Source organism: Dysidea avara, chromosome 9, assembly GCF_963678975.1.
Source record: "Dysidea avara chromosome 9, odDysAvar1.4, whole genome shotgun sequence".
Taxonomy (NCBI): domain Eukaryota; kingdom Metazoa; phylum Porifera; class Demospongiae; order Dictyoceratida; family Dysideidae; genus Dysidea; species Dysidea avara.
This window is the reverse complement of record NC_089280.1, coordinates 25,336,173-25,364,080: the sequence shown is the minus strand read 5'-3', so window position 1 is coordinate 25,364,080 and position 27,908 is coordinate 25,336,173. Positions and strand designations below refer to the sequence as shown.

At 39.3% G+C, this 27,908-nt stretch overlaps 1 protein-coding gene across 1 annotated transcript; it reads right to left on the bottom strand.

Moving 5' to 3' along the window:
- Positions 1–6,597: 6,597 nt before the first annotated feature.
- Positions 6,598–17,013, bottom strand: LOC136267611 (class II receptor tyrosine kinase-like). The gene is made up of 4 exons (XM_066062770.1): positions 16,917–17,013; positions 16,330–16,869; positions 16,268–16,288; positions 6,598–8,494 (listed from the first exon to the last, which is right to left on the bottom strand). The coding sequence occupies exons 1-4, from the start codon at positions 17,011–17,013 to the stop codon at positions 6,741–6,743; spliced, it is 2,412 nt and encodes an 803-aa protein (XP_065918842.1). The 3' UTR covers positions 6,598–6,740.
- Positions 17,014–27,908: the final 10,895 nt, after the last annotated feature.

Genomic DNA, 27,908 nt, shown 5'->3' with positions numbered 1-27,908 from the left:
ACAAAGAAACCACCATGTAAAAAGAGTTCAGCTGCAAACAAATCACCTGAAGAGAATTCACTACAAACAAATCACCCTGTAGAAAGATCAGCTAGAAGAAGTTACCTTGTAGAGAGTTCAGCTACAAACAAATCACCCTGTAGAAAGTTCAGTTAAAACAAGTCACCCTGTAGAGAGATCAGCTAGAAACAAGTCATCCTGTAGAGAGTTCAGCTAGAAGAAGTTACGTTGTACAGAATTCAGCTACAAAGAAACTACCATGTAGAGAGTTCAGCTGCAAATAAATCGCCCTGTAGAGAGTTCAGCTACAAACAAATCACCCTTGTAGAAAGATCAGCTAGAAGAAGTTACCTTGTAGAGAGTTCAGCTACAAACAAATCACCCTGTAGAGAGTTCAGCTAGAAACAAGTCACCCTGTAGAGAGATCAGCCAGAAACAAGCCACCCGTAGAGAGTTCAGCTAGAAGAAGTTACATTGTAGAGAGAAACAAGTCACCATGTAGAGAGTTCAGCTAGAAGAAGTTACCTTGTAGAGAGTTCAGCTTACAAACAAATCACCCTGTAGAGAGTTCAGCTACAAACAAGTCACCCTGTAGAAAAATCAACTAGAAAAAAGTCATCCTGTAGAGAATTCAGCTAGAAGAAGTTACCTTGTAGAGAGTTCAGCTACAAACAAATCACCCTGTAGACAGTTCAGCTACTAACAAGTCACCCTGTAGAGAGATCAGCTAGAAACTAGTCATCCTGTAGAGAGTTCAGCTAGAAGAAGTTACATTGTAGAGAGTTCAGCTACAAAGAAACTACCATGTAGAGAGTTTAGCTACAAACAAATCGCCCTGTAGAGAATTCAGCTACAAACAAATCACCCTGTAGAAAGATCAGCTAGAAGAAGTTACCATGTAGAGAGTTCAGCTACAAACAAATCACCTTGTAGAGAGTTCAGCTACAAACAAGTCACCCTGTAGAGAGATCAGCTAGAAACAAGCCACCCGTAGAGAGTTTAGCTAGAAGAAGTTACATTGTAGAGAGTTCAGCAGTTTAGCTGCAAACAAATCGCCCTGTAGAGAATTCAGCTACAAACAAATCACCCTGTAGAAAGATCAGCTAGAAGAAGTTACCTTGTAGAGAGTTCAGCTACAAACAAATCATCCTGTAGAGAGTTCAGCTACAAACAAGTTATCCGGTAGAGGGATCAGCTAGAAGGATCACCTTGCAGAGAGGTCAGCTACAAAGAAATCATCCTGCTTCATCTTTTCTTCTTCCTGTAGTAAAGAAAAAAATGACGGATTAAAAAGCCCTAAAGCCGGCCATAGGCCGGCTTTAGGGTATACAAATGCAAAAAGAAGTGAAATCTAATCCAAAACAGCCAAGCTGTAAAAAAAGAGTGCGGCCCTGAGAAAGGCTATGTTGAAAAAAGATGTGAAATCCAAGGTGGCGGCCAAGAAATGGCTGTGATGGTAGGTTAATGGTAAAAATTTTAATAACAACAATTCAGTGAATTTGGTGCCGCTTGGTCTTGGCACAAAATTCACTTGAATTGTTGTTATTAAATTTTTACCATTAACCTACCATCACAGCCATTTCTTGGCCGCCACCTTGGATTTCACATCTTTTTTCAATATAGCCTTTCTCAGGGCCGCACTCTTTTTTTACAGCTTGGCTGTTTTTGGATTAGATCTCCTTATCTACTACACCGCTCCTCTGAAGAATACTGTGACTGCTCTATTAGAGTATTTAGATCTGACTGCTCTATTAGAGTATATCGATCTTTTAAACAGGTATTCAGGGTAGGGACCCGCCGAATGTGCTCATTATTTTACCTATTATGCTATGCTGCACTGCTCAAAAATTTACCTATTATGCTTAAATTAATGCTCAATATTTACCTATTATGCTCAAATTATGCTCAATATTTTTACCTCAGTTCCTATGTTTTTCTAATAACTTTGCACTTTATGGGAAAACAGTAAGTGGTTGAAGCACACACTGTAAATCCTTGCTTGTCAAAATACATGTCACAGAAAAGATCGATATACTCTAATAGAACAGTCAGCTTCCTGATAATTTTATTAGAGTTACTGACTGTTCTATTAGAGTATATCGATTTTTTGTGGGATATGTATTTTGATAAGCAAGAATTTCAGTATTGCACAAGTTTTCTGCCTATTATGCTAGCATTATGCTCAATGGTTTCAGGCACCTATTATGCTCATTATTATGCCAGCATAATCGGCGGGTCCCTAATTCAGGGGGCCCTTCATGGGGCCTCCTGGGGCCCCTTTCAGGCTGGGGCCCGGGGAAAAATGTCCCAGTTGCCCCCCCCCCCCCCCCCCCCCCCCCCCCCTGTGGGCGGCCCTGATGACAGCTAGTATTACAACTGTTCTGGAACAATTATAGTGTCATTTCATCATTATTACACTTAGGTGACTCATGAAAGTATTATGAATCATTTAAACAAAGTGGCATCATTTTTCAGTCAAAAATATTGCCAAATTTTAATACTGAATAGGCTAAATTTGCAAAATTTTTCTGTAGGGGCATGCCCCCAGACCCCCCTAAGTAGAGCATGCTCCACATGCTGAGTGTGCTTTGCACACTATGGTTAGTTGTATTAACCAGTTGTTGCTTTTCTTAGCATACCAACCATTATGTTAGCACTAGAGTTGCACCGATATGCATTTTTTCACATTTGCCGATACCGATTATTTGCCTATTCCTGTAACCGATATGCCGATATTTACCGATATTCTTCATTTCTTCAGAACAGAGGAGGAGGAGCAGAAAATCACCTAAAGTTTATGCGTATAAACTGCATTTGTAATGATAATGTAATCAATGTAATTAATTACGTGGGCGGCCGACTTTTACAATGTTTTACACAGTTTTGCTACTATCTCCTTTCATGGAAAAGGAAGCCAAGTAGTTATAAAACAGCTAATCAAACAGTGTTTTAGTGGGACTACAGACTCTTTGTGAAGAGTGATCAACTAATTGCGTGGGCGGCCGATAAATATACACAGCCTACTATAGCCTTGCAACCACATTTGTGCAAACAAACAAACTCAAATAGTTACAAAACAGTTACAACAAACCACTTACTGCTACATTCACCACCTTCTTTACTTTCACCTGTTCATTGTCGTCAACTTAACGATTGATTGTGGGTTTCGGTTAACCGGCAAGTTATTCCGCTTCGTAGCCGATACCGATACTTGTAAAATTAGCTAATATCGGTTGTTACCGATAATTCAACCGATTATCGGTGCAACTCTAGTTAGCACCCCCCTTCTGAAATCCTAGATCCGCCCCTGCATAGGGCTCACCATAATCTTCCTTTTACACTCTAATTATCACTTGCTGTATATACATGTGGCCTGCACACTCTGAAATACCTTAGTTTCTACCATATCCATGGACTCAATGGATATGGTATATAGAAACTTAGGAAAAAACAGTAGTATCTCCATAAAACAGGGGCAGATAAGTACTGAAATTGCTTCTGTATAATTGTTTATTTGAGTTCAAATAGATATCTCTGTGTGTTTGACATGCTGGCTTGTTTGACTCTTATTTCTTTACTTTTTTCAGCGATTTCTATTCCCATGTTTTAATTATTTTTACTCAAGCTCGCTTCTATATTTTTTTGCTCATCCTCTGCACACTCTGTGTTAGCTTCAATTGGATTGTACTACATGGCTACTCAAATTTTAGTATCTACTTAAGTTGTACATCTACAACACTAGGGTAACTAATGTCATAGTCTACCATTGTGGTAGCTAGGCCTGAGTCAAAATAATATGCTCAAAATTTTGCCCAAAATGCTTTCAGGAATTTCTCAAAATTTTCACCCATTATGCTCTTTCAGTGTTCCTATTATGCTTGCATTATGTTCCTAAGTTTGCAACACTTGTTAGAATTATCTTGGAACATTTCAATCAGTGAATGTTCTATTAGAGTATTTCACTATAAAGTGACTGTTCTATTAGACAGTATCGATCTAAAGATCTATGTACAATGCAAATGAAATTGAGTGCTCTACTGCAGTTTCCACTGACTGCTCTATTAGGGAGTTTTTTTTTTTTCCCGGGCTAGATGTAATGCCCTTTCCTACCACCCCCAGCACAAGAGGCAAACGTGCTGGACAAGAACTGAAAATCGGGACATCTAAAAGTCCCTAGGGCCATTTGTTAGGCCCATTTCCGGGGAAGCATCTGGTGATCTAAACGAGATGGAGCGGCTTCCACGGATGCACATCGTCGCTGACCTCAACAGGGAGAAAGATAGGGTACAGCGAATCCACGCCAAAGTACTACTATACGATAAAGCACTACGTTTGGAAAGGAGCTCAGCAAGCCGGCGATAAAATGTGATGGCTTCCTTCCATGCCCCCAGTTGTGGCAAACACCAATGGAGCAAGGGGGTGTCACGTCGGCTCACGCTGTAGTATAGATCTGCGACCGCGGAAAATTTCACCTTGACCCTTGACTTGCAGCGTTTATCGTCTTTGACCTGTGACTTGAGAGTTTCTTGTCGAGCTTTTGACCTCCACTTATTTCTCTATTTTCCTACACGCACCTGCGCTTGTAACCTAGTATAATATTTTCTTAATGCGTGCTACCAGCAGCTGGGAGAGAAAAGTTATCAAAATTACGGCGAAACGCCTGTTGGACCTTTAAAACATCTTCTTGGAGATCCTTACTTATTGTGAGTTACGTATAATTCCGTAAACTTGATAATAGCTACGTATAGTTTTCGATTGTGGGTTTCGAACCTTCCGTATCGTCTTGACCCTTGACCCACTGTAAGAGCTATTTTGTGGCCTTGACCGTTGACTTAGAGTTTGACCGCGGTCGCAGATCTACCTACAGCAAGAGCCTGAGTGACACCCCCTTGTGGAGTAAAGGATGCAAACTCCACCTCACGGACACGGTCACCATACTCCCTCTTCTGCATCTCATGACGCCTATACACAGATGGTATCGAAACATTGCGGTAGCTTTGTGCGTTTGGGTGAAAAACCCTTACATCGAAAAAGGCAGTTTGCCGCCGCCCCCAAAATCCATGCATGATGGCATCATAGATACTACACCCCCCGGGGGGTGTAGTATCTATGGGCGAACAAAGGTCAAACCACCATGTCGACAGATCATTGCATGATCAGCAGTGAAAGGTGAGCCACACACACAGTGGCTAGGAGTATTCAGTAAAGTCCATCCATAACGCAGGTGAAGAGCATCCCAGAACTCTTGCTTTGTCAGATGGTAACCCTGGTCTTACAGTGGTAAAGCCAAAAGCCAAGAAGAGGCTCCAGGTTCACTATTCAGATCAATAGCTCTTTGAAGATGTGAAGAGAGACCATTTCTGATCTCAAGAGCCCGTTTCTTAGAAGCCTCACGCCGGTGTTGGTGAACCTGAGTCTTGATGGATCGAGTATCTGGGGGATGAGCAAGTGCTACCTGACTAATAATCAAGTCTTTTAGTGGTGCAGTAATTCACAGGGAAGCATCAAACTGAGATTCACAGAAAGCTGTAGGGTCACCCATACCGAGCCCACCGAAACGACATGGCAGAGAGAACAACTCACGTTCACCGGTGGCGCATGCAACATGTCCAGTGATAGAAGGAAGAAGTTTGAGTCTGATAGCATCCTCTAACGGCTGAAGTAAAGAACTAATGTTTGGAATGGTTCTCATCAGGTAGACCCAGCAGCCCATCATACCGTGGGTAAAAGCACAATATGCAGCATGTGGCCGACTACTTGCAATTCCAACCAAGGCAGATACCTCAGCAGTCCAAGACTCAACCTTTGAAGCCATGTATTCTTCAGCAAAGTCTCTTGTAAGTGATCTGTATATTAGAATCAGCAAAAATAACTTGTGCAGTGGATAGATGTTCTGGCTTCACAATTAGGACTGTCTTGGTAGCATTTGTAAAATAACCATAATCAGGTCCAACAGAAGAGAGATGCTGCCACCAGGAAAAAGTTTTGAGTGATCCAACAGCAGTAGCATCATCCGCAAACCATGCCTGAGAGACATCGGGCACCGTTGTACGGAGATGTCTAATCAAAGGTACAACTCCCAAAGCATACATGGCCATTGCAAGGGGGTCTCCTTGAGTTGTACCCTCAGTTGATTGAATTTCCCCCTCACCCACTACAAACAAACGAACAGGTGCACCATAAGTATTGTGCAAGACGGTTGCAAAAGATGGGCAAAGAACTGAGATGTTATTAGGGAGTAATAATCTATTTTCATGGAATTAAGCTTCATAGTTTGAAATACCCACTTAATATGCTAGCATTTTGCTGGCACAGCCTATTACGCTTTTTATTATGCTGGCATATTTGATGCAGGCCTAGTGGTAGCTATACTAACTTGTATGTAATTGATGTTATAATATAATAGCTGTTCTAGTGTATGTAAACAGTACAAATCCTCTTCAATACCAATTTCATACACAAATATGCAGATACTTCATGTGTGACAGCAACCAGTACAAATTACTAAAGATTTACAAATTTTCTATCTTTAGAGCCTATAAGGTGATTTAGAATCACTATAATAAATGAATTATAGCAATGAAATCACAGAGTATAACTATAATAAAATGTTGAAAATATATATACAAAAATGTGTACAAAATATTTTATCCTTAAACTGTTATTTCTGCAAAAATGATTTTCATAACTGTCCTAATAAAAACTCAACAAAATAAATGAAAAGTACAAATGATAAAATTCTACAAAAGGTTTGAATAAAACTCATTTAACTGATCACACAGTACATCAAATCCTGCCCTCTCAGATGGTTCATGTGGGAAGCAGCTCTTCATAATGGTGTATACACCATTTGGACAGATCTCAGGTTGTTGGGGTATCATCCTGTCCTTCCCTTTGATAGCATTCTCAATTACCTGTTGATCTGATAGCTCATAGAATGGCTGGTGCCTGCACAGTGTGAATATCTCCCAAAGAGTAATACCATATGCCCACACATCTGTCTTGATTGAGAACTTTCCAAAGAAACACTCGTAAGCCATCCAACGAATAGGTAATACAATACGACCACCAACTTTGTAATAGTAAGCAGAGTAGAGGTTCTGACTCATACCAAAGTCAGCAATCTTCACAGTGTAGTCCACCCCAACTAAGATGTTTCTGGTAGCCAGGTCACGATGAATGAACTTGTGAGAAGAAAGATACTTCATGCCACTGGCTATCTGGAATGACATGTACACTAGGGCAGGAAGGGTGGTCTCATCTGGACCAGGTAGCTTCTCTGTTTCTGATGTAAACTCAAACTGCTGCAGGTACTGGTTGAGGTCTCCATTCTCCATATACTCCATCATTATGAATGGTGTGCCAGTAGTACAAATTCCCAACAGTCTAATAACATTATCATCCTTCAGTCGTGACATGAACTTGATCTCTTTCTCAAATGACTTCTGGACTTCATCAGTAGGATCAGCTTTAAGTGTTTTAACAGCCACCTTGATGGAAATACTGCTGTTGGTACTGTTGCCTATTCCAAGGTACTGGTGGCTAAGTCCAACAGTGTTAGCCAGTATGACTTCCCCAAATTGCCCAGTTCCTAATTGATGAAGAATTTCTATGTTCTTGTTAGACACAATAGGAGGACCTTCAGATTTGTCCAGGGGCATAGGATCAGCATAGATTGAAGCATATGGACAAAGATGATCTGCCAATAAAGCACTATCATATGATGTACTACCCATAATGTCACTGGGATTAATGGTTTCACTATATATCGGATCATCTTCATTTTCATCAAACATTGTACTAGCTTCTGTGCGTTCAGGTAGGTCAGGGGCAGCATATATATCCAATTCCATCCTACGTTCATAGTCAGGATTTATCAGTGATAGTGTTTGCTCTCGTGAGCGTACTTTCATTTCTGGTGAGCGTTGTGGTCTGTAGTTAAAGTCAATACTTGACCTCCTTCGTAGCTCAGTACTCTTTCTCATCTCCTTCTTTTCCCTCTTGTTGGGAACAGCATATACCATTTTGGGTTTTTCATCACCGTTGGATTTTTGCTGAGTTTCACCTGGACTATCGTAGTAGTCTTCATTTTGTACAGATGAGGTATGCTGGACAGTGGAGTAGTAGGGGACATCTCTACTAAGGTCTGTAGTTTGATCATAGATGTGGTAGGTCTTCCTTCTTCTCCACCAGATGAACACTATTAACACTACTATTATTATGACTGCTATTAATATGATGACTATGATGGGAGCCACTATAACACCAACATTAGTAGAACTACTAGAACCTGAACCTGGAGAGGATGATGGTTCAGTACTGATAACTGTGGTAGTAGTAGATGCAGAAGTAGAGGTGATGAATGTTGTTAACATGTTAATGTTCATAGTCGTTGCAGAGCTACTAACAGTTACAGAGTCACCAGCAGTTGTAGAAACATCCACAGTAGTAGAAACATCCATAGTTGTAGCAGTAACAGTACCATTAGGAGACACTACAAAGCAGATGAGAGTGATAGCTATACATGCGAGTGCATCATTATAGTGATATAACATAGCTACACTAATTTACAGCTTTAAATTAGAAACACATTAGAAAGCTTAGGATACTTTTTGCATTAATACAGTCTGAAAATAATTTTCATATACACAAGTGGTTGATTTTAGCCTGAAAATTGGAAGTTAAGAAAAGTTTTAGACTACGTATAGGAACCACATGTGACCCTTGATTCACATGCATGCACCTATAAAAGAAAGGGTCTGCAACGGTATGAGACTACTGATTTATGTGCGTATGTGTGAATGTAACATTTACTTCTTAACAAAATATATTCCATTAAAGCTCTTAGTCAGTGACAATCAAATTTTTTGACAGTGACATCCTTTCTCACAGCTCAGCTGTTTTCATTAAGACAAGTAGAAGGAAAATTAGGAATTTCATAGGGATCAAAGGAAAAAAGTAGTGAAACAAGAGATACCTGCATAGTGGAGATTTAATCCCTGTACTTCAGTCTATATATACGTATCAGTAAGTAAGTATGGTACTGCCCAAGCACAACGTCGTTTCTCACAAATACACGCAATTAAAAAATCACTAATTAAAGGGCATGGCAGCCATTTTACTTGCCAGTCATTATCAATAACACGCACTTGCGAGAAACAGTGTTGCACCTGGGCGGTACCATAACTAAGTAAGCAGTGTTGGGGGTTATGCATTACTTATGTAATGAGGAGTCACGTAATGTTATTACTTAAATAAGTGATACTGTAGGGTGAAGATAACAAATTTTGAGGATTTTGTGGATAATTTGTAAACCATGAAAATAAATATCCTCAAAATTTTGTCCTGTTCAAACTTCGGTTAAAACTGCCATGGCGCCAAAATTTTTGTTGTGTAGGTGGTGGTGAAATGGTTTTGTGGAAATGCTTCAAGTGAAAGATCAAGACTCCTTTTCCATCATCTAAGGTAGCTACTGCTCAAATGCAACATCGTCTTGTCTGATCTTGATCTACCTACTCTGCAGAGCAGAAGAAACAAATTAAAATTGCAAATGCTGTATAAAATCATTCATCATTTAGTTGATGTTCCACATGATTGTTTAACTCCCGTTCCCTCCTTTCCGTTCCCTCTTTTCTACAAAGTGTCTATTTTAATCAACTAAATACTAGAGTGGACAGTTTTAAAATTTCCTTCTTCCCTTCATAATTAAACTATGGAACAATCTACCCCCAGAACATTGCACGGAACATCGTTAATGCTCCCACATACACTGAGTTTTGTAATGATTTGGACACTTTTATAATTACACCTGTGTATTATAATCATACATGATTCCTGCACAGTACACAATAATAATTATACAACCAAGTACTAAAGATAATATGAAATGTGTGGTCAAAATTACGTCGTAAATAATGAATTAATGTACGCAAAAACTGCAAGGCATACAGACATGCACTAACCGGCAATAGAATTGCCATTGAATGAAGGCACAAACATATAATGCTTACTCATTTTCATACTGGTGACTAAAAAGCCATGTTATTCCATATAACGCAGACCACAAAACAGTTAAATAAGGAGGCCACGCCCGACACAATACGAAGGAAGTTCGCCCAGCCAGCTACACAAGACAAGAAGAGGAAGAAGATTAATAGCAGTATGTTTGTTTGTATGTATTGTTTATTTGTATGTTACATATTCTTCCACCTGACTTGCTAGGCTCTGGTTGGCTTGGCTGTCTGTTTGTAAATGTATTGTAAACAGCGTGGTATGTTTTAATGTTTACTTGCATTGTACATTTTTCCTTCACCTGGCTTACTAGGTTCTGGCTGGCTTGGTTATCTTTCTTTATCTGGCTCACCCGGCTAACCCATACTCTTAACTACTACAGTATTGTGTATCTCCTACAAGTTATGTATGTATATAGTGTGCACCTATCATTGTGCTATTGCCAAACCACTGATGAACCCCATTTGGCTACCAGCGACCTCTAGTTGATACTGTGCTGTATATTGGCTAGCTACGTAGCTGACTATTTTCCATCTTTGGTGATATTGCCAATAATGTATTACTGCATACAATACTACAATGATGTATAGCTCTCTTCTGTATGTTTTGTATGCATATACTGTGTACATATCACTGTGCCATTGCCCCACCATTGACACCACTAATGTACCAGCACTTAGCTTCTAGTTACGATGCCACTATTGTGTTATATCTGTAACTATTGTGCCATAAGTTGATCTGGGACCATTGTTATTTTGACTGTGCCTTCACCACCTAGTTGTGTGCATAGCCTCACCAGGGGGTTGTCATGTTGGTGTATGTACTTGGTTGTATGTGACCTGGCCCTAGTAATTATATAACCAAGTACTAAATAATAGTTAGACGTCAAGAACCAGGGTTCTACGGGATTTAGAAAACTTGAAGGCTCTGGGCTGTAGCGCCTGAGCGCAGCGAGGGCGCTACTAAGGGCCTGAGGGTTTTCTAAATCCCGTAGAACCCAGTGGTTCTTGACGTCTAACTTATTTAGACTACAACTCGTTATTGTACCTTGAGTTGACAGCTGCTTGTAAATAGGAAATGTATGGCTAATTACTAGAAACAAGCCCTCTACACCTCCCGACATGGCGGGACCTCAGCGTGGCTGTTGCTACCCGTTTAAATGCCCATGCGTTGCCAATGTTACAGGCGCGTGCTATGTATTGAAGTACTGGACTCAGCGAGTGGACTACAACTCATTGTTGCTGTTGTTGTGCCTCGACAGCTGCTTGTAAGCAAGTAATGTAGTGTTGATTAGTACAAACAAGCCCATTACACCTCCCTCTAATTCAGTACGGCTGTTACTAGCCATTTAAATGCCCATGCGTTGCCAATGTTACAGGCACGTAATTATCGTGTTTCGTATCGCCTCAGAGCGTGGTCTCTATTGGACATGACCATGGCTCTACGAGATTTAGAGACCACGTTTTCAGCCAATCAAATTTCAGTATCAAACTTGTTGTAGTCTAATAATAATACAAAATGTGACATCATAAATGATTAATTCACAGACAAAACTACAAGATATAGAACAGAACACTAACCGGTATGGGTGAAGCGATATCCAAACATTAAATAAAACGATGGGCTTGTTTCTGTAACCAAGTATGGTTTTTTAAATAACGCTGTCCTAGCAACATCAGTTCAGTTCCTAGCAACCAGTTCAAACGTATCACATGTTACTGAGGGATAGTGGTAAAACCAGGAACAGAGAAACAGGAAATGGGAAATGGGTGGAATTCCTTCACTGCAGAACACTCTTCATTTGTAATTGAAGGGGTAGCAGAGCACAGATTTTCTCACGACTTTGGTGGCTGAAGTAGCAGTGACTGTTGTATTAGAGTGTTTTGCAATAAGCATATAACTGTACTAACAGAAATGGCAATTGTATAATGTGTTGGGTCAAAATTACTGATGGAAGATCATCCTGGTGGTATCAGTGGCTTAAACTGAAGTGACTGCTCTATTAGATTATAATTATAGTCAGCTAGCAAATGCACTGCCACTACAAATTAACTTAAATGACATTAAGGCCTAAGGCTGGCATGTATATATATACCACTGTATTAAAATTCTCAGAAGCTTGTAATGATGTTAAACTTGTAGTAATACTCTGATCATACTGTGATGGAGCAGTCACTTTAACTTAAGCCACTGATATCACTGAGGATACCATCAGGGTGATATGCATTATCAACCATCAGAAATTTGACTATTATTATAATCCCTGTGTAAAACTTCTAAAAGAGTTGACAAACACAGACATTCATACAGGTGGTGCGAAGGGTATAAGTAGAGTTCAAGTTCTTGTATAAAATCATCAACATCATTAGTGATTAAGGAATATCATTTGATAATTTTACTGCTAAAGGTAAGACAGAATGTAAATATGTTTTAGTTCTAATTGGTGGACTGATATAACATGACGACGAGAGTGACCACAAGTACATGAAGTTAAGGGAGTTAGAGTAAAATTGATGAAACTTCAACAAAACTGTGAATCAATTTTAAAGAGCAGAAGTAGCTTAAGACATTCTCTTCTTTTGCTCTGAAGTTTGCCAGGTCCAGCATGCTGGTTACACTACTGAATCGAGACTGATGAAATGGGCTGCACTCCTCTGGACTTTATTCTACTGATTTAATAGATTTGATATTGTACCAAGACATTATACAATTGCCGTTCTGTTGGTACAGTTATATACTTATCTTATCATTATTTAGCAACTGAGTTGCAAAACACTCGAATACAGCAGTCACTGCTACTTAAGTCATGAAAAAATCTATTCTGCCAATGAAGAGTGTTCTGCAATGAAGGAATTCCATTTCCACCCATTTCTCATTTCCCGTTTCCTATTTCTCCATTCCTGGTTTTACCATTACCCATTACTAAACACCCACTTGTAAAACCTGTTTGAGTGTCCAGCAACTACATAGTTTATTAAGTGCGATTTTTCGCTCATAGCAACCGGTCTATATGTGCTGTGCATTAAACTAGGTGTTAGATATACTGAACTTACACGCCTCTATAATCTACAGTGGAATTTTGACCTCATGATGCCCCGAACCATAGATAAAAGACACCCCCACCATCTAAGCCTGAACTCATGTGATACAAACTCGATGTATTTGTATAACCAAAAGTGTATACAGCAAACTCTACAGAACTGGACCTAGAATCTCGCCTAGAATGGGAGTGTGAGACAATCACCAAGCTAAACCGAAAATCGGAACAGAGTACAGTGAAATGGAATATCAACTGAACGGAAGTGAAGACAAGCTGGCTAGAATAGAAGGTTTGCAGCTAGATAAGTGTTGGAATTAAATAGGCAGAGGTAGAAAACAAAGAGATGCTGAAAGTACAGCAAGTGGGTGGACTCTAGTGCTGAATTTCTGTACTCATAACCACACCTTCCCCCACACAGGTGGATCCAGGGTTTGGCAAGGTGGGTGCGCCAGGGTAGTAGGTATATGGGGCAGGGGTATAAGAGTATGGGATGGTGCTGGGGGCAGATGCAAGTTTACTTGCGCATTATTAGCCGTGGTGGATTTGGTTATCTGCAGTGACTGTTGTATTAGAGTATTTGACTTTTTGACTGACTGCTCTATTAGAATATCTCAATCTTGTATGCATTTTGTGGGGCATACACCCCCCTTGGATCTACCACCACAGGTCTCTTTTTGTGGTCCAGCTTTTGTTGCATGTGTCTGAGGACATACCTGTGTTTTACATGTTGTCACAGAGCAAAGAAATCGATTTATACAGCAACTATAATACAGCATGAAAAAGGTGGGTTGGTTGGGCCCATGAAACATCTAATTAAGTTGACATGGCCTAGTTTGATTTTCTGAACAGTTAACAATATAACGTGATTGTTCTATTAGACTATCTGATCACACATTGTTACATATGGTTGGCTTTCATGTTTTAACTCCACAGTTGTTAAATTGATTACAATGCAAAAGATTTGAGCAACTATGGTTAATCTATGTACTGTATCTACAAATTCGAGATGGAATTAATGTACAGTGAAACAAACTTCAAATTAACCATGCAAACTTCAAAATGATTGTTCTACTAGAATAGTTTAAGATTTCACAACATTTTTATTGTTTGAAAATGTATTACATTTCAGAGTTATGGACTGTTGGTCCCCAGGGTGCAAACAATCTTGGGGTTGTTACTTTTTAAAGTAATATAATACTTATTAGTCATTACTAATAGCAAAAGTAATGCATTACAGATTTCTGTAAAATAAAAGCAACTACCAGCAAACGTAACGTGTTATAGTTTTATATTATACTGTAAAATTAGCAATATATTAAGATATATTAGAGATCCAATTAAAATCAAGCTGCCATGTCTTCTTCCTGCTGGATCTTGCTCCAAAACTTGTTCTAGTTACACATTAACATGTCTTCAGCTCATGTTAGTCATATTTAACCTGTCAACACTTTGATTCCGCATGAAATACAAATTTCACATAATTAGCCTAATAATTTTCACTTATTAGAATAGTGTCATAATGGCCATCTGTAAGGACTATAGCAAGGATTGTAGGCTACGTGTATGTAGTTTACTACATTAGTTGCAGTCAGAAGACAACTTATGTAAATTACAGTAATGCATTATAAAAGTAACACGTTGCTTTTTCAAAGTAACAACCCGTTACATATTACTGCCCCATGAAAAGTAACATGTTATATTACTTATTATTTAACAATATTACGTGACATGTTACTTATGTAACGCATTACCCTAACATGGTTCAGATAACTGAGATTGCTCTCAAAATATCTATACCAGTCAAAAGCATTTTTTCGGAAAGTTGTGGATTGACAGCTATTGGGGTTAGCCTGAATGAGCCCCACACTGGCAGTACACAGTGGACCATCGTACGTACAAGCGTCACAATCCTGAGCGCTTATGTAATGAACACAGAAAGTCCCACACTGTTAGTAGAATATTCAACCATCATACGTACGAGTGTCACGTTCCCAAGCATTTACGCAAAGAACACGGAAAGTCCCACACTGTTAGTAGTTGATTCAACATAGTACGTACAAGCATTACGTTCCCAAACGTTTATGATAGTAATTGGGAAAAGTAGCCTCCAGCACTAGTGCACGTGGAAAGTTGTGACTTTTATTGCACGTGGTGCGTTCATTATGGCGAGTAATGTTGAAAGTGCAGAAGAGAGGGAAGAAAGACTCAGAAGAAGAAGAGAGACCAATAGGCTTAGAAGAGAATGAGAAACTGAAAAAGAAGGTTTGTTCCTTTCATATGGTAGATAAATTTATAATTAAAGTACAGTACTACATACAGCTGTACCGTACTGATGTTATATAAATAGCATGCCACTTTACAAAAATTACTAGCTACAGTAGAAAGTACCTAACTACCTTCACCCAGCCTTTATCTCTCAAATTGATAACAAGAGCATAATGACTGACTGCTTGAAGTACCCCACCTCAACCTTTAAGCACCCCTTTCGTGACATCATAAGTGTATCAAAAGTACCACCAGATTAATCTTACAGCACCTATTATTCAAAATTAAAGCATGCTGACTACACTTCACATACAGTTATATAGCTATATACTGGCAAGCTACTGAGCCTCCCAACTTGAACTTTTTTCACCTTTCTCCAGCTACCTCTAGAGTAGCCTGAGCATTACTGTATGTATAGCTACAAACACACATGCATTAAACGCTTAGTAGCGCCCTCGCTTCGCTCGTGCGCTACAGCCCGGGCCTTCAGGTTTATAAATTTCATAGACTCCACATTGTGCTCGTATAACTATTATATAAAGTTGATGCCGCATCAGTTTTTACACAACTCAGGCTCACCCCATCATGCTTTTAGGGTCTGTCTAGTTCATAATATATGGCAGGCAGGCGGGTGGGTGGGTGGGTGGGCAGGCAGTCAGTTAGTAGAAAACTCTGCTAAATAAAAAGCATCTTTGACTGCTGTATAGACACTTTGGGCTTGCTTATACCTCACCAATACTGTCAAGGCACCATGAAGGTACTGTGAGGCTGGTTTTTGGGGTGATTTTTTGGCCAGAAAAGCCAAATCTTGATGATCAGTACTATTGTACTGTATGATTTGCAATTAATGGACCCTGGGATTAATTCTACTGTGTATTTATAGTATACAAAAATGCTTTGGCTTAAGCAGTCAACAACACATTGTGTGCAAAGTGTTTAACTTTGTGTTACCTTGGTCACTCAAACACAATACTATATATACATACATATAAATAATTATAATGTGTACTTACCACAAAACAATACTTCACTTAAGAATATATATATCCCCCCAGTAAAGTTCATCACTATTCTCAATGACTGAACCATCAAACCATCATTGGTAATGTCAACATTTAGTCTGTATCGCTCATTCTCTACAAGTACTGGAGAATCACTAGTATCAATACTGATCTGATTGGATGGTGTAGTGAAGTTATCATACAGTGTCAAACTGGGGAGTGTTATGCTACCAAATGGAGCATTCCAAAACCACATACTTATCCTACGGATATTAACTGGTAGAGAAAACCTGAATGTTGTGGATACACTTCGTACAACAGCGCCAGTCCTATTCCACACCAAATATTCTGACAAATCTGACAAATTGATACTTTTCATAACTCCACGTTCACAGTCCATCAGAGTAGTCCCCACTCCACAGTTAATGGTCCCTTGTCCATCAATTGATGTACATTCATCATTACTGGGTCGCGTGACTTGTGTCCCACTTACATACTCATCTGACCTCATTGTAGTATATGATAATGGTGGTTGTGATATTCTAACAACATCTACAACTCATTATGTTATACAATGATACAGAACATGTCATACTCACCATTACGTTGACAATTACCACAATTAGGATACTGTTGGCCACTAGTGGAGTGAGCCAACAACAGTATTGTCAGTAAAGGGATGAGCACTTGTCCCATGTTCTACAAAAGATACACCATTTTTATATACTTATGTGTCTGGAAACTATAGGCATTTGACTAAAAATGCAGTGGGCTAATCAATGGGATTACAGAACGTCTTCCGGGGGACTAAAAACAAATTGAAGCCTATAGCCTAGTTATGGCAACAATGCATATGAGACTACTGACACCTTACTCACAAGCAGTGCATCATAACAATAACCATATTATTAGAAGAGTAATTACTATCTAATCAAAAACAGCCAAGCTGTAAAAAAAGGAGTGCGGCCCTTGAAAAGGCTATGGTGAAAAAAGATGTGAAATCCAAGGTGGCGGCCAAGAAATGGCTGTGATGGTAGGATAATGGTAAAAATTTTAATAACAACAATTCAGGTGAATTTGGTGCCGCTTGGTCAATTGGCACAAAATTCACCTGAATTGTCATTATCAAAATTTTTACCATTAACCTACCATCACAGCCATTTCTTGGCCGCCACCTTGGATTTCACATCTTTTTTCACCATAGCCTTTTCAAGGGCCGCACTCCTTTTTTTACAGCTTGGCTGTTTTTGATTAGATTTCACTTCTTTTTGTATTTGTATACCCCAAAGCCGGCCTATGGCCAGCTTTGGGGCTTTTAACCTGTATATTTTTCTTTACCACAGGAAAAAGAAAAAGATGAAGCAGATTTTATAAATACTTTAACTCATTCTGATTTTATCAGTAAATGTACAAATTATATATATAATGCATATATCAAGAGTTCATAATATAAAAAGAGAGCATATATTTATTACATGTCAATTAATCCCCACAGGATAATTTGCAGCTGATCTCTCTACTGGGTGACTTGAAATGTAGCTGAACTCTCTACAGGGTGATCTGCTTGTACGTAGATGAACACTTTACAGGATTCTCTCTACAGGGTTACTTGACCCTAGCTGAACTCTCTGCAGGGTTATCTGTTTGTAGTTGAATTCTCTACAGGGTGATTTGTTTGCAGCTGAACTCTCTACAAGGTAACTTCTTCTAGCTGATCTGTCTACAAGGTAACTTCTTCTAGCTGATCTGTCTACAGGGTGACTTGTTTCTAGCTGGTCTCTCTACAGGGTGACTTCTTCTAGCTGAACTCTCTACAGCGTGATCTTTTCATAGCTGAACTCTCTACAGGATGATTTGTTTGCAGCTGAACTCTCTACATGATGATTTCTTTGTAGCTGAGCTCTCTACAGGGTGATTTGTTTGTAGCTGAAATCCCTACAAGGTAACTTCTTCTAGCTGATCTTTCTACAGGGCGATTTGTTTGTAGCTGAGTTCTCTACAGGGTGATTTGTTTGCAGCTGAACTCTCTACATGGGAGTTTCATTGTAGCTGAACTCTCTACAGTGTGACTTCTTCTAGCTGAACTCTCTACAGGGTGACTTGTTTCTAGCTGATCTCTCTACAGGGTGACTTGTTTCTAGCTGAACTCTCTACAGGGTGTTTGTTTGCAGCTGAACTCTCTACATGGTAGTTTCTTTGTAGCTGAACTCTCTACAATGTGACTTCTTCTAGCTGAACCCCCTACAGGGTGAATTGCTTCTAGCTGATCTCTCTACAGGGTGACTTGTTTCTAGCTGAACTCTCTACAGGTGATTTGTTTGCAGCTGAACTCTCTACATGGTGGTTTCTTTGTAGCTGAACTCTCTACAAGGTAACTTCTTCTAGCTGATCTTTCTACAGGGTGATTTGTTTGCAGCTGAATTCTCTACAGGGTAATTTATTTGCAGCTGAACTCTCTACAAGGTGACTTCTTCTAGCTGAACTCTCTACAGAGTGATTGATTTTTTTGCAGATGAACTCTCTACATGGTGGTTTCTTTGTAACTGAAATCTCTACAGGGTGATTTGTTTGTAGCTGAACTCTCTACATGGTGGTTTCTTTGTAACTGAACTCTCTACAAGGTGACTTCTTCCCGCTGATCTCTCTACAAGATGACTTGTTTCTAACTGAACTCTCTACAGTGTGATCTGTTCATAGCGGAACTTTCTATTGGGTGATTTGTTTGCAACTGAACTCTCTACATGGTGGTTTCTTTGTAGCTGAACTCTCTACAGGGTAACTTCTTCTAGCTGATCTTTCTACAGGGTGATTTGTTTGTAGCTGAATTCTCTACAGGGTGATTTATTTGCAGCTGAACTCTCTACAAGGTGACTTCTTCTAGCTGAACTCTCTACAGAGTGATTGATTTTTTTGCAGATGAACTCTCTACATGGTGGTTTCTTTGTAACTGAACTCTCTACAAGGTGACTTCTTCCCGCTGATCTCTCTACAAGATGACTTGTTTCTAACTGAACTCTCTACAGTGTGATCTGTTCATAGCGGAACTTTCTACTGGGTGATTTGTTTGCAGCTGAACTCTCTACATGGTGGTTTCTTTGTAGCTGAACTCTCTACAAGGTAACTTCTTCTAACTGATCTTTCTACAGGGTGATTTGTTTGTAGCTGAATTCTCTACAGGGTGATTTATTTGCAGCTGAACTCTCTACAAGGTGACTTCTTCTAGCTGAACTCTCTACAGAGTGATTGATTTTTTTGCAGATGAACTCTCTACATGGTGGTTTCTTTGTAACTGAACTCTCTACAGGGTGATTTGTTTGTAGCTGAACTCTCTACATGGTGGTTTCTTTGTAACTGAACTCTCTACAAGGTGACTTCTTCCCGCTGATCTCTCTAAAAGATGACTTGTTTCTAACTGAACTCTCTACAGTGTGATCTGTTCATAGCGGAACTTTCTACTGGGTGATTTGTTTGCAGCTGAACTCTTTGCATGATTGTTTCTTTGTAACTGAACTCTCTACAAGGTAACTTCTTCTAGCTGATCTCTCTACAGGGCAATTTGTTTGAGCTGAACTCTCTAAATGATGGTTTCTTTGTAGCTGAACTCTCTATTAGGTACCTTCTTCTGGCTGATCTGACTACAGGGTGACTTGTTTGTAGCTGAATTCCCTACAGAATAACTTGCAATGTAATATAATTGAGTAAATTATAAATACAGCTGAATGCTTTATTAGGGTGACTGTTCTATTAGAGTATTTCGATCTCGCATTTGCTACACGTAGTTGCCTTTCGAATCATAACTCAGTGGTTTGTAAACCGATTCTTCTGTACTACTGCAAGGACTTTCTATGATGATTATTCCAGCTACATACTGATTTTCAGCTCATTGCTCTAAGCGGTTTGCCTGATAGACACGACAACTAATAGTATTTTTATTCATAAAAATCGATCGCGTAATTTTGACACAGGTCGGGTTTTGTGTCATATCTCCGTGGTCTTTATCCCGATTCCTTTCAAACCACAAAAAGGCACTCCTACGATGGTTGCTCCATCTACATAGCAATTTTCAACTGATTCCTCAAAGGAGTTTACCCTGTAGGCGTGACAGACCTTCGACCTTATTTTACACAAATAATCGGTCATAACTCCATGAACGTTCATCGGATTCCTACCAATGTTGGTACAGAGATCTGCCTTAATAAGCCCTTTAAGTGTGCCAAATTTCAGCCCGATCTGAGCATGCATTCGTGTTTTATGGCGGATTTTGCGAAGTGTGCGAAATGACGAAGAAGTAGAAGAAAAAAAAATGAAGAAATTAAAATGAAATTTTGCTCGCTTGTATCTCGGAAATGGTTGGAGCGATTTTCTTCAAATTTGGTGTGTAGACTCCCCTTGCTGGCCGGCACCTCTCTAGCAAATTTGGTTCCAATTGGATAAGGGATCACAGAGCTACATAGATGTGAAAATTGCGTTTTCTTTCTTCCTGTTAATATACTCACGGGTGGCACGCCGGCTTCTTGGGCCGCACAACACACTACCATGTGTCTTGATACATTTGAACCATATGCAAAGTCTGAAAAGTGCTTTTGCAGTGAGTTATCTATTCCGGTTAAACAAGTACTGCAAAATTACCCAACAAGCTTTACACAAGAACCAACCCATATTTTTAAAAAAACATACAAGCTCTTATACACTGGACTGACCAGCTCACTAACTCCCTCCATTAGGCCACTATTTAATGATCCTGTTTTTCATCAGTGCCCGCATATACTTTTACTGCCACACGTATTTTCCCAATACAAAAGATTATTTGATCTGATTAACAAAGTATTGAGCATATGCAGTTCACTCTTCAAGATTGCTGCACTCATACGGTAGCTTCGTCATGCATTGTAGCCAAGAGAAGTGAAAGATTTATGAAGTGAATGCTCTGACAACAGCATTTGCAGAATTTTGCTAGTATGAACCTCTAGTTGAATTCATTGAACTGACACGAAGGATGACTATAGCTACGTAGCTACAACTGAAGTGGACCAGAATCTTGTGGTTGTTACTTTAGAGGATACCACACTATAATTACAAGTGAGCTAACTGCCATTTATGCAGAGAGTTGAGGTGAGGTATCATACAGTACGGTAGTGCTGTATAGTAGGGATCATGCAGAACTGGGGTTTTCCAGCTAAAAATATCACCCTAAAACCAGCCTCAATTTCCCTTCATGACAACTTGGCGGTATTGGTTACAAGCCCAAAAATGTCTTCAGATCAACCCTAAACCCTTCTGAAAAGTTTCTATGGAATTTTTTCTATTTAACAGAATTTTATTTTGACTAACTGATGCCTTCAGCCAAGCATAACTCGACAATGTATATAGCTACAGGCTTGATTTTTTCACTGTTCGACGTTGCTTCATCCCGAGATGTGCCTTTTCACCAACAGCAGTATGTACAATACATGCATCATGGACTTTCCTTTGTCCCCAGTTCTTTTCACTGACAATGCAAGGTGTTCATTTATTTGTGATAGCACATTAGTGGCTTCCTGCTAATAATTTGTTCAGTATGCACTGCTCGATTTTCTGTGTTAGCCGCTCATGTTTGTTTTTCATGCGTTTGAGTTCACATGATTGTTCCAGATGACGGGTGTACTATAAGAACTCGTTTTTTAGCAAAGTAGAACAGGCATGTGCTGATTAGTTGGCACAGTTTAATTGCTCGCGTTTCTCTTTAGGCCAATGAAACTTGATTAACAGTTTCATGTCATCACCCACATGCTTTATAAACCTGCATGGAATTTTCATTATTGGTATTTCAGATCGAAATACTCTAATAGAGCAGTCACTTTTACTCTAATAGAGCAATCAATTATATTCTAATGGAAAAATCATTTGATTAGGAGTAACAGAAATAGCTGAATATTCTTATATGGATTAGCAATGTACTTGAGCTATTTACCGCAAGAGTAATTAATGTAATTTGTAGCTTTTGGAGTGATTATAGGAGTAGCTATAAGCTAACTGATTACTTTTATCCTTTATTATACTACGTTCTTAGACATAGCTGTTAGATTGATCACCAATTGATCACCAATTCTATAAAAAGAACAGAAACAAGTATAAGCAAAAATTAGGAATTTTAAACTAGAGTAGGGATCAACTAAATATAGTGCACCAATAAAAAGTACTGAAACAAGCTTAAGTTAGTAATTGACAGAAAATTACTGTACACAAAAAGAAGTGGATATCCCTACTGTGCATTTTAATTACAGAAACTCCACAGCACATTATGGATTTTCACTTCTTTTTGTGTTGCAGTAATTTGCTATCTAACTCAAACTTGTTTCAGTACTTTGTATTGGTGCACTATATTCTAGTTGATCCCTACTAGAAATTCCTAATTTTTTCTTATACTTGTGAAAATAAGCCTAGCTAGCTTTATTGTGGAAAGTAGTATAGGGATAATGGATAATGAACAATGGTAACGACTCGTCCACCTGCCTGCACTCTACATTTGGAATTTTCTGGTTAAAAAAACAACAGAAAATCACCAAATATATAGTGGTCTTATTATTAATTACTCCCATAAGAAAACTGGCAAACCATAACTCTTTTACCAATTAATTTTACTTGGGTCTGAGACATAGTTTTGAACTTACATAGTACGAGTGATAGAATGCTTGCATTATGAACTTACAGTATCTTTCCCCTCTTTATATGTGACTAAAACCGGCCTTATTGCCCACAACAGCAGGTTTGATTTTTTGTCACAAACACAAAGCTACATGAACATATTATCAGATTTCACTGTCACAACCAGCCTGAGTTAACTGGTCTGCTCATGCTGGTTGCTTTTTCCAAGCCCAGTGGTGAGCTGTACGAGTGGTCTTGGGCCTAAATGGAGCTCTTGTCAACAAGTAGATGACTGTACAACTCCATGGTGTTGGATAAAGACTAGTAGTACTGTTCATTTACTTTCATTTTAGCCAGGTTTGAGCCCTGAATGGCCCATAACTTGGTCTTATTCGCCCTTTGCCTTCCTCTTCCATTTTCCTTCATTGACCCCTTGCCCTCCCACCGCCACCACCTCCACCCATTGTAATGCTCGCCTGATACAGCCAAGTCATGGTCAACCTTGGTAAAAAAACTATCTAAAATGGCAGGAAACATGGCTGTTGGCTACTTGTTCACTAGATGGTATTATTAAAGGTAACAAATTGGTAAAAAACGTGTGAAAATTTTGTACTCGTAACTAAAGCCATTGGTGAGCTACAACACTATGAAAACTTAAAACCGGCATAATTCAATACTTGTAAATAGGCGATCAGCCCAGTTTTGTCAGACCAGGTCACATATGTAACTACTTATTTTTCACCAAAACGTTCATGCTGTTGTCTCAACGTAACATTACTGAATCACACCTTTTGCTATGAAAATACGGGCATCAATTCCAGGGAAGATATATGTAGCTCAACCATATCAAAACTAGAGATGGACCGATACCACTTTTTACCGATATTTCCAATACGAGTATTAGTACTGAAATTATTTGCCGATGCCGATACCGATACCGATACTATCTAGACAAGTTTATTATAGAAATTTCATTGTTGTGATACATAGCTCAGAGACGTACCGAGGGGGGTTTCCAGGGGTTTCAGGAAACCCCTTTGGATTTTATATGCTACTTGAAACGTTAAGAAATTGAAACTTCCAGTTTCCAGAATCTGGAATCTATCATGGAACAGGACACATTTTAAAACTTTTAACTTAGTTAAATAATAATTTCTAACATGATAGCAACACTAGCTTATAGTTAGCATTTTTCTGAATTGTGATTTTTGGTGAAAAGATCGAGATACTCTAATAAAACAGTCAGGTAATATAAACTACTCTAATATAGCAGTCCTGTAGCTGTAGTGGAAACCCCTTTTCAAAATTCCTGTGTACACCCCTGATAGCTAGCTATTAAAATATCACAGTAATTGATTGATCTCAGTTCAATTAAGTTTTAAAATATTCATTGTATAACAGCTAAACATGATAAACATCATTGTGGATTACTAATTTCTTGATTTGAGGTAGTTTTCTTGTATGCTTATTGATAAGGCAATTAATTGCGTGGGCAGCCGATAATTGTACAATGTTTGTTACACCTTCTCAACCAAACCTTTTCATGAAAAAGCAAGCCAAGTAGTCATAAACTTATTTCTTGGGGAACAACTGCACTACCATTTAATTACAAAGGATTCACGTGCTCTAATATATTAGAATACACACGGAGCAATTGCAGCAATACTTGGAAAAGAGTAACAAAGGCTTTGTTTCGCTACTTTGTTAAGTTACTGATTAGCTCAACTAAGTTATTAGCAGTGATGCACCGATACCACTTTTTCACTACCGATCTGATACCGATACATTTGAGGCCAGAAATGGCCGATACCGATCCGATACCGATACTTTTCCCCACAGGCATTTCTCACAAGAAACAGCTAGTGATTTAGCCATAGATATTAGAGAGAAGGGATAAGCAACCGAGCGCGCGCCGTGTATATCTACCATTGATTGTGGTTGAAGCACTCCTCGGTATTGATTAAATCCATGCGGACAGGATGGCAGTTTGTGGTTTAGTCGTCTTACAGTTGATTTCAACCACCTTGTGGTATTGTAGTTGATATACAAGACTTTTAATGCTTCTGGCTTCTGTTGTTTAATCGTCTTGGGTGGTTTTCATCGCCATTTACGATTTTGATCATCAATGGATACCTCCGTTTTTTGTCTACCTGTTACGAAGAACAGAAGTCTAGTTCCACTGGGGAAATAGTGCTGAAGTCTTCGCAATACTTTGAAGTTTTGCACAGTACCACTGAAAGATGTTTTTCGCATAACAGCGCTTGTGTTGAAGTTGATAAATCATGGAGTAGTATTTTAAAGAACCGAGATGAGACTGCCAAAGGGCATTAATCAAGCGGAATAATAAAATGAAGTACACCATGCAAAACTATGTTACTTTAGGGTTACTGTGGCATTGTTTGCCAGTCGAAAGTGAACTTACCATGAACACAACAGGTACACAAAAAAATCGTGTCAACGGAGATTAAAATGATTGATGGCGGCAAAAACTCACAACAAGACTTACAATAGGAGTTTGCCTAGTACTTGTAAAACATAAAGAGATTGTCATGAAATACTCCACGCCCGTAGAAAGTAGTCCAGAGCAGAAGACACTATTTTGGCCTCATGAATTCACCAACGGCGGAGTGTTTCAGGGCGCGCGCTAGTTTCTAATCCCTGTACTCTAATATCTATGATTTAGCTTACTAAACTCAGTTGCTAATCCCATCAACTACAGATTGTTGGTTTTGTGGCTATCAATTACATGAAGATAATAGTTTATGGCTTCATGAATCTTATTTCGTGGCTTACTTCAGTTTCCACTGTACTAATAATGCTAGTAGCTAGCTGGCTTCTTTTAAGGAATTCATGGCTTATATCAGCTTTTGCTCAACTCCGTTCAATGCGCTATGTACGCCACCATCTTGATAAGTAATTAAACGACGTCATCTAAAGTATCGGCTGGTATCGGGAATTTATAGCTTTACCAATGCAAGTCCGATACCGTCAAAATAGGGCCGATACCGATACTAGTATCGGTATCAGTACATCACTAGTTATTAGCTACTGGAAACTTAGCTAGAGATGGTTTAATAAAAGTGGTGAGTGTCTACTGTGGTATCTGTACCTTGTATTACCAATACCGATCCGATACCGATACCACTGGTATCGGCATCGATACCGATACTGGTATCGGTATCGGTCCACCTTTAATCAAAACAGCTAGCCAAGTTCTAAAAAATGTTTGGCCTTAAAAATAGCCATTGGCATTACTTGATTTTACACCTGTAATAGCATTACTCATGTGAATAGTTGTTGTATCTAATTATTGCTCCCCTGATAACATCGATTGTAAGTGTTACCTCGTGTTGTTTGGTGGTCATCATTAAGCTTCTATTGTGCTACTTTCACTGAGCTTACATCAGTGCTGAAACCAGGGACATGGCAAATAGTATTTGTATACCAGAAATTTTATATCATGATGGTGCAAGATCATGGTTTAGGTGATTCAAACTCTGTGCAGCTACCAATGAGTGGGACGCTGTCAAACAACTGCTACGCCTTCCAACATGCCAATCGTGGGCAATATATGAACCTCTTGGTGATGAACTCTGGGAGTTTACCAGAATGCCTTTTGGTTTAACTGGTGTAACAAAGACCTACCAGAGAGGCCTTAACAGTATTCTGCAGAAATGCAAAGACTTTGTCGATAACTATGTAGATGACTGCATTGTCTTTTCTGATGACATGAGTGGACCTAGGTGCAGTCCTTTCCACTACCAGGGGCAGAGTGATTGAATGTGCTAGCTGAATACTAACCAAAGCAGAACAAAGCTACTCTACAACTAAGAAAGAGTATCTGGCCATCGTCTGGGCATCGTAGGGTACATTTTGTTACTGAGACTGACCACAAGCCTTTAGAGTGGCTACAGTTGAAGCAACCTAGTCATGCATGCTCCCAGAAGCTAGAGAGGTGGACCCTGCAGTTATGAGAATTTTATTTTCAATCACACAGTCAGGGATCCGCAATCAACGTGCTGATGTACTTTCCAGCAAACCAGGCTCTATGGTAGCTATTAGCAATGAACTGGACAACACAGCGATTGCAGCAGCCAAAGAGACACCATCACTTACCAACAAATGGAGAAAATTCCGTCTCAAAATATATTACCAGATCTGGTTCCAGCTGACCCTCCATGGTTCTGTACTGTACCGTAAAGTGAAGACACCAACCATGCAAGAAGAAAGCTACTCCTGATTGTACCAAAATCACTACAGAGACAACTCTTGAAGAATGCTCATGATCAGGCAGGACACCAAGGAGCCGATAGAACAATGGCACAACTCTCCGAAGCACAACTGAGTCACATGTCAACACACCAAAGCAGCAAGCATGCATCCAGCCCCACTACAACCAGTGATAGCAAGCAAACCATGGGAACTGGTAGCAGTTGATATCTTCAAGGTACCAATGTCACGCCATGGGAACAAGTACATGCTTATCATACAGGACTACTTTTCAAAGTGGCCTTTTGCTGTACTTTTATCCGATCAGACAGTAGTCAAGATAGTGCACGCCTTAAAAAACCAAGTATTCACATTGGTTGTACCCCAAAAAGGCTGCACTCTGATCAGGGCAGAAACTTCGAGAGCCAGATACTTAGTGAACTTTGCAAAGCATTTAGAGTGACAAAGATTCGCACTACACTATATCATCCCATGGGTGATGGACTAGTGGAACGGATGAACAGATCCATATTGAGTCTGCTGCGTGGTCTGGTTGAGAAAGAGAAAGACTGGGAAGAGCATCTCCAACTTCTCCTTTATCTTTACAGAACAACACAACAAGTTTCTCCCCATATGAGATCTTATGCGAATCTAATCCACCACTACTGAACATTCCAACATCTGGCATAATGTCACATCTGGACCCATCAGACTACTGTTCTTGTTTACAGGGAAACTATTGGAGTTAAGGGAACTAG

Bases quoted from the DNA above. Each gene is read 5' to 3' on its own strand.
- LOC136267611 (XM_066062770.1), bottom strand. From the start codon at position 17,013: ATGGGACAAGTGCTCATCCCTTTACTGACAATACTGTTGTTGGCTCAC. The intron at 16,870-16,916 runs GTGAGTATGACA...AATGAGTTGTAG, and splicing joins TGGTAATTGTCAACGTAATG to ATGTTGTTAGAATATCACAA. The intron at 8,495-16,267 runs GTAACACAAAGT...TCTGCTTTGTAG, and splicing joins ATTGTGTTTGAGTGACCAAG to TGTCTCCTAATGGTACTGTT.